The 7312-nt window shown below is 42.7% G+C and overlaps 1 protein-coding gene across 1 annotated transcript in view; it reads right to left on the bottom strand.

Moving 5' to 3' along the window:
* ltk (leukocyte receptor tyrosine kinase) overlaps positions 1–7312 on the bottom strand; it is a 170718-nt gene that overhangs the window by 88196 nt on the left and 75210 nt on the right. The window contains exon 2 of the mRNA XM_043698197.1: positions 869–979. Within this exon, the coding sequence (XP_043554132.1) occupies positions 869–979 (111 nt within the window). The remainder of the gene's footprint in view (positions 1–868; positions 980–7312) is intronic.

Genomic DNA, 7312 nt, shown 5'->3' on the forward strand with positions numbered 1-7312 from the left:
TCCCCAGCATTTATCTGAACAACAAAACGCAGCCTCAGGATCCTCTTTCTGCAAAATGCAAATTCAGTGTGTTCAGCTAAAACAGGAATTCAATCAGTTTTGCAAGCCTTGAAACTGAGCTTGAAACTGGGAATTGTAGTGTATGTCTAGAAGGAACTTTATTTCAAACAGGGGGTGGGGAGAATCTTGAGGACTAGACTTCCACATCGGCATCATGTAGTCAGTCAGCTCACACACTTTTTGGTGAAGAGCTTTGTGAAAGGCACAGTGCTGTAGACAGTGATTTTAGTGTTAAAGTGTTAAGTTTACTGTATCATTTCATTAAAATATATGATTAAAAAATTTGCTTAGACTATGCTATTGTATGTGTGTGAGGCTATAATTTTTGTTCTGATTTTTACTGATATTTTTGGCGGTTCGCCCCAACCTTGTTTTTTCCATAGGCACCATTATTTCTATTGCGTGATTTTCTACTATATGGTGTTACACAGGAAAGCAACTACTGCATTATTGGGGAACTACCTGTACTCATTATTCCATCATAGTGGAACCGTTTAGATACAGATTTTAATTATGAGATTTCCATGAAGGGGAACCATCCTTTTCTCTATCGTTATCGTTTACTTATTTAGAACTTTTCAACAAAAGAAAATATAGTTCTGAAATACTGAAAATATAGTTCCGTGGGGTAGCTTCTCAATGAACAATAAAATGAAAGTGAAGTGATTGCTGATATAAAGTGACTGACTGGAGAGCACCCAAGTCATGTTTCCCAGATACCGCTTAGACACCACTGAAGAGATCACATGTTCCTGCCCACTTGCACACTCCCCCCACATACATCCTCCCTGGTTTTGCCTTCACTTACCATCAGCAGCAATGTCTTGTGGGATATCAGAGTCCAACTGACTCACGGAATAAAGATGTATCTGTCCAGCTGCTGCAGACCCCTCATTAGGATGGCTCCCAATGCATGACACTGTAAGGGAATAGAACAACTCTGTGAGGCTGTGTAGAAAGATGGAGAGGGTAACAGACCCTTTCATACATAGATTGTTGATTGGGATAATTTAATGCAGCAGATATGTACTGTAACTGAACTGTTTGGAATCTTAGGATAGCAAATTTTCAGAAAGCAAAGCCTTGCATTTCTTTAGCAGCTTTCATGGCCTTAGGATGTTCACAAATGATTTACACCCAATAAGTACTCTTGGACTGTGGTCACCTTTGTAATGTATGAAACACAGTGACCAATTTGTGCCCAACAAAGTCCAGCAGGTGGAAATTTCATAATGACCACATAATATATTGGAGAGTAATAGTGGATAATAGTTGGATAATAATGGTCAGGGTGCATCTGCAGATTGGAATAATGCTACATAATGTTTTACGTCTGCCTGAGATGCTAGGGTCTTGACTTAATATCTTGTGCAAAAGATGTTATTCTGACAGTGCATTAATGCATTGAGGTATCATTCTTGATTATGTACTCTAGTATCTAGAATGGCATTTGAAACCAGAACCTCAGAGCAGGAAGGGTCACTACTGAACCATGACTGACTGTGCAACACTGAAATTAGCAAAAGGAGGAATTCAGGCAGGACATGGGAGGCAGAGTATTAGGAAAAGGCAGGCAGTGGGAGATAAAGCAATGGGAAACAGAAAGTGGGAGGTAGAGCAATGGGAAACAGAAAGGAAATGGGAGATGGAGCAATAGGAAACTAGCAGGAAGTGGGATGTAGAGCGATGGGAATCAAGCAACCAGTCAGGGAGAGGTGTTAAGATTGTGTGGGTGAGGGGAGAGAGAGAGAGAGAGAGAGAGAAAAAAAAATCCAGGGTCAAAAGAAGAGTGAGAATGATGTCCAGTACTGAAATGGTGCAAATTCTAGTATCGCAGCACAAATCCAAGCCCAATTGTAAAGGAGTTTTCAGTAGGACTAGATGGTAGCACTTGGCATATCGTCACTGTCTTGTCAATTGGCTTAAGTGCTTAGTTGGAAGAAATTATGAACAAGGGAACTTTAGAGGTACTGAATTGTCTCACTTTTTCCTCACACATCCAACTCTAATACCGCTCCCTGATTGTTTGCTTGTTTCCCAATGCTCTGTCTTCCATTTGTGTCTGTTGCCCATTGCTCGTCCTCCCAATTCCTGCCTGTTTCTTAATGCTCTACCACCCACTTCCTGCCTGTTTCCTCATGCTGTACCACCCACTTCTTGCCTGAATTCAAAAAGCACTGCTACCTGAATTCCTCCTTTTGCTAATTTCAATGTTGCTCAGCGTCAGTCATGGTTCAGTGGTGGCCTTCCCTGCTCTGAGATTCTGGTTTCAAATGCCATTCTAGATATTGGAGCACATAATCAAAAGTGATACTTCAGTGCATTAATGCACAGTCAGAATAGCATTGTTTGCATGAGACATTCAACCAAGACCCCAACTTTCTCGGGCAGAAAGGAAATCCTGTAGCATTATTCCAAACTACAGAAGCATTCTGATCATTATTATCCAACTATTACAATGTATTATCTGGTCACTATGAAATTTCCACCTGCTGGACTTTGCAGGACACAAACTGATTACTGCGTTTCCTACTTCACAAAGTCCAAGAGTAATTATTGAGTGTAAATCATTTGTGGACATCCTGAGACCATGAAAGCTTCTATCGAGATACAAGTCTTATTTTCTTAAAAATTTGCATTGACATCCATAATGTTCAACCTTACATTTTGAATGGAATAATTCTGGGAGTAGCTTGTTTTGTGCTGTGCAAATAGAAATAGAAGCTCCTAAATGATCAAAAATGCACCAGCCTGAAGTATAAATGGAAATGGTTTTGAGAGGCAAAAGTAGAATGCTTAGAAGATGCATCTTACATCTTGGATTCCCCACTACAACAACAACAACTTTCATTTATATAATACCACTAATGTAGTAAACTTCGCAAGGCACTTGACAGAAGCATTAGCAAACCAAACGATACCAAGTCGTGGAGCTATAGAAATGTACAGCACAGAAATAGACCCTTTGGTCCAACTCATCCATGCCGACCAGATATCCTAAATTACGCTAGTCCCATTTGCTAGCATTTGGCCCATATCCCTCTAGACCCTTCCTATTCGTATACCCATCCAAATGCCTTTTAAATGTTGTAATTATACCAGCTTCCACCAATTCCTCTGGCAGGTTGTTCCATACACACACCATCCTCTGCATGAAAATGTTTCCCCTTAGGTCTCTTTTAAATCTTTCTCCTCTCACTTTAAATCTACTCCCTCTAATTTTGGACTCCACTATCCAAGGAAATGACATTCGATATTTATCATAACCATGCCCCTCATGATTTTATAAAACTCTACAAGGTCAATCTTCAGCCTCTGACACTCCAGTGAAAATAGCCCCAGTCTATTCAGCGTCTCCCTATAGTTCAAACCCTCCAAAACCGGAAACATCCTTGTAAATCTTTTCTGAACCCTTTCAACTTTAACAATGTTTTTCATAGCAGGGAAACCAGAATTGAATGCAGTATTCCAAAAGTGAGTTAACCAATGTCCTGCTGCAACTTGACCTTCCAACCCCTATATTTGATGCTCAGATCAATAAAGGCAAGCATACCAAACATCATCTTCACCACCCTGTCTATCTGCAAATTCACCTTCAAGGAACTATGAACCTGCACCCCAAGGTGTCTTTGTTCTGCAACATTCCCCATTACCTCACCATTAAGTGTATAAGTCCTGCCCTGATTTGCCATACCGAAATGCAACATCTCAATCTATCTAAATTAAACTCCATCTATCACTCCTTAGCCCATCAGATCAAGATCCTGTTGTACTCCAAGATAACTTCTTCACTGTCCACTACACCACCAATTTTGGTATCATCTGCAAACTTACTAATCATACCTCCTATATTCACAGCCAAATTATTTATACAAATGACAAAAAGCACCGATCCTTGCAGCACACCACTGGTCACAGGACTCTGGTCCAAAAAAACAACCCTCCCCACCATCCTCTGTCTTCTACCTTCATGCCAATTTTGTATCCAAATGGCTAACTCTCCCTACACTCCATGTGATCTAACCTTGATAACCAATTGACTATGCGGGAACCTTGTTGAATGTCTTGTTGAAGTCTATATAGACAACCCTCCACTGCTCTGCCTTCAATCTTCTTTGTCACTTCTTCAATGTAAAGGAGTCAGACAGGACTCAGCTTGTTCAATGGGGCTAGTTTAAAGGTGTGACTTAAAGAAAGAGCAAGAAAGATAGAGATGGAGTCCTAGAGAGGTGTAGTGAAGGCAACTGCAGGGTACAGCTGCCAAGAATAGAACGTTTCCTGATGAGATGCTTCATTCATTTAAAAATTCTAACAGGACTGCAAATGTCCCTCCTTCTCATACTGCTTTCAATGTAACTACTTAACGCACACCACAGATCTTGTAAAAGAAGCAGTTGGAATTATACAGATTTGACAATATCCAGGGCAATAAACTCAATGCCAAGAGAGCAGGACGGTGAGTACCAGAGTCAGAGTTGAGAAATATGCGATGACCCAGGGAGATTCACCTCTGTGGCCAGAGAGTCGGGAACCAAATCCTCGTAGATTTCAACAAAGGATCGCTCGAAGAAGACCACATAAATTATTTGGAAGGAGGCAGCCTGTGAAGTAGCTAATTCTCCCATCTTTAATTGGGCCACTTTAAAATCTGCTGGAAGGTAAACAGTTTTAATGTTCACCCCATCCTTATTCAGAGAGGAAAAGCGATGTCGTCAGTCGAAAGCTGCCTCATTAAATACTTTCATTATGTTGCTACGATGCCTTGGTGAAAGCCCCTTCAACATGTTGTCTCTTCGAGGAGTCTCCCGCCAACTTTCCCATGGAACTATTTCGCACTCATACTCCCACGTGACCAAAACGGAACCTTGATCCAGGATAAACTATTCAAATAGCTGAAGGACTTTTAAAACTTGCTACGTGGGACCCTTAATTAACAGTCCGCTGTGGTAAGTGCTGCCCCTTGAGCCAAAGACTGGCTCAAAACCACCTCAACCCCCAGCCTGCGCTACTCAGATATGATTCCCATAAGCTGTCTTCAGCATGGAAAAGCAGTAACTTACTTTCTTATTACATCCCCGAGCTTCAGATGTGGGGGGTGGGGGACAGGGGGCAGATATTTATTCAGACTGACTGCCAGACTCAGGATGGTGAATGGGTAATGGTGGCTGGGCAATGGGGGCAGGGTGAGGTGGGGGACGTTTCATTCAATGTCTATGATATACAGGAAGACCCTGCCCCAAACCCCTCATCCATATCGAACAGCTCCAAATCTCAGCAGTAAATTCCTTCTCTGCCCAGGCCGCATTTTACCGTTGTGCTTTCAAGATTGATTAATGCGGAACCCAAAGACGGCGCAATCAGTATTCGTAACGGGCAAATGTTTAGTGGTTGCCTAGCGAGTGCTCTCTGCACGCAGATGCATAAAATCCTTAACAGGGAAAGTGAGTTGGGGAAGAGAGAGAGAGTGAGAGAGCACAAGGAGAGAGAGAGAGAGAAGAGAAAGAGAAAGAGACAGGGTCAGTGGGGGCAGTTTTGGGGAAGAGAAAGAGCTTTTTGTTAAAGCTGCCTTTCACGAAATGACAGAATGATGAATTGCCCTCATCAACCACGACGACATCAAATGGGCTGACGTGAAGCCAGCCTCACTCGCCCATCTCTCACTTCATTAAATCCATCATATATTAATTCAGCTTCTTGTTTCTTCAAGTAACTTTTGAAAGGCAGAAGCAGGAAGTTTTATTTCAAAACGAAAAGTAGCATTGCAAGGCTCTGATAGATATGCTATTGAATAAAGAGGATTGAAATCTCTAAGGGAAGGTGTCTCCAACTTCAAGAATTCTGAAGTTAAGCAACTGAAATCCAGCTGGATCAAGCCCAAGTCTTTGTGCATAGGTTGATTCACGTTTTCTAAGAAATTGGGTAATCAGGTTGGAACAAGATGACAGTTATCCCACTCAAACAATGCAAACAGGAAGCCTGGGGCCTTTTGTACGTAATTCAGGAGTCTTTTCCATCTGGTACAGACTACAGTTCAAATCCTTATTGTATACCAATGAAAAGGAACCACAGCCTTTCTCCCATGCTCACTTCCAATCTCTTCATACTACCACCAGCTGGATGTTTCCACAAAAAGCCAATCGGCAATAGTTGAAAGCGTGGCAACCTTTAGTTCCTCAATGTCCAGCAAAATGATTGCTCTCTTTCTCTCTTCCTCTCGAGATGTTTGTTTGTATTGCCCCCAAAATTCTTCCAGCAGTTGGACAAAAAAATCTGAATTTACCATGGCACCTATCACACTGGGTTCTTGACTGGCATTGAAGATGCTCATTTCCCACCTCAAAAGATGTTTTGCCTCTTTGAAGTATCTGTTTTGCCAACAATGAGAAGCCTTTGAAGTTTAGTCATTGTATAGCTTGGCAACCTGCATACAGAAAGCTCCCATAAACAGCAACGTGACGATGAGCAGTTCATTTGTTTTAATAATGTTGGTCTGGGAATGAACATTGGCCAGTTCACTGGAGAGAATGTCCCCACTGGTCTTCAAGACGAGGGACCTTTCACATCCACCTGGCAGGGTGGATAGAGCTTCAGATACATAGTTCACGGGTAGACAGAGTGGTAAAGGAGGTGTTTGGCACATGCCTTCATTGCTCAGATCTTTGAGAGTAGGATTTGGGATGTCATGTTGCGGTTGGACAGGACGTTGGTGAGGCCAGTTCTGGAGTACTGTACACATTTCTGATCGCCCTGCTATAGGAGGATTTAATAAAACTGGAGAGAGTGCAGTAAAGATTCACATCAATGTTAGCCGAACTGGATTGGAGGTTGGATAAGCTAGGACTTATTTCACTGGAGTGTAGAAGGTTGAAGGGTAACCTTAGAGTCATAGAGGTGTACAGCATGGAAGTAGACCCTTCGGTCCAACCCGTCCATGCCGACCAGATATCCCAATTCAATATAGTCCCACCTGCCAGCACCCAGCCCATATCCCTCCAAACGCTTCCTATTCATATACCCATCCAAATGCCTCTTTGTGGGCGGCACGGTGGCACAGTGGTTAGCACTGCTGCCTCACAGCACCGGAGACCCGGGTTCAATCTCCGCCTCAGGCGACTGACTGTGTGGAGTTTGCGCGTTCTCCCCGTGTCTGCATGGGTTTCCTCCGGGTGCTCCGGTTTCCTCCCACAGTCCAAAGATGTGCAGGTCAGGTGAATTGGCCATGCTAAATTGCCCGTAGTGTTAGGTAAGGGGT

This window comes from Chiloscyllium plagiosum, chromosome 10 (assembly GCF_004010195.1).
Source record: "Chiloscyllium plagiosum isolate BGI_BamShark_2017 chromosome 10, ASM401019v2, whole genome shotgun sequence".
NCBI lineage: Eukaryota > Metazoa > Chordata > Chondrichthyes > Orectolobiformes > Hemiscylliidae > Chiloscyllium > Chiloscyllium plagiosum.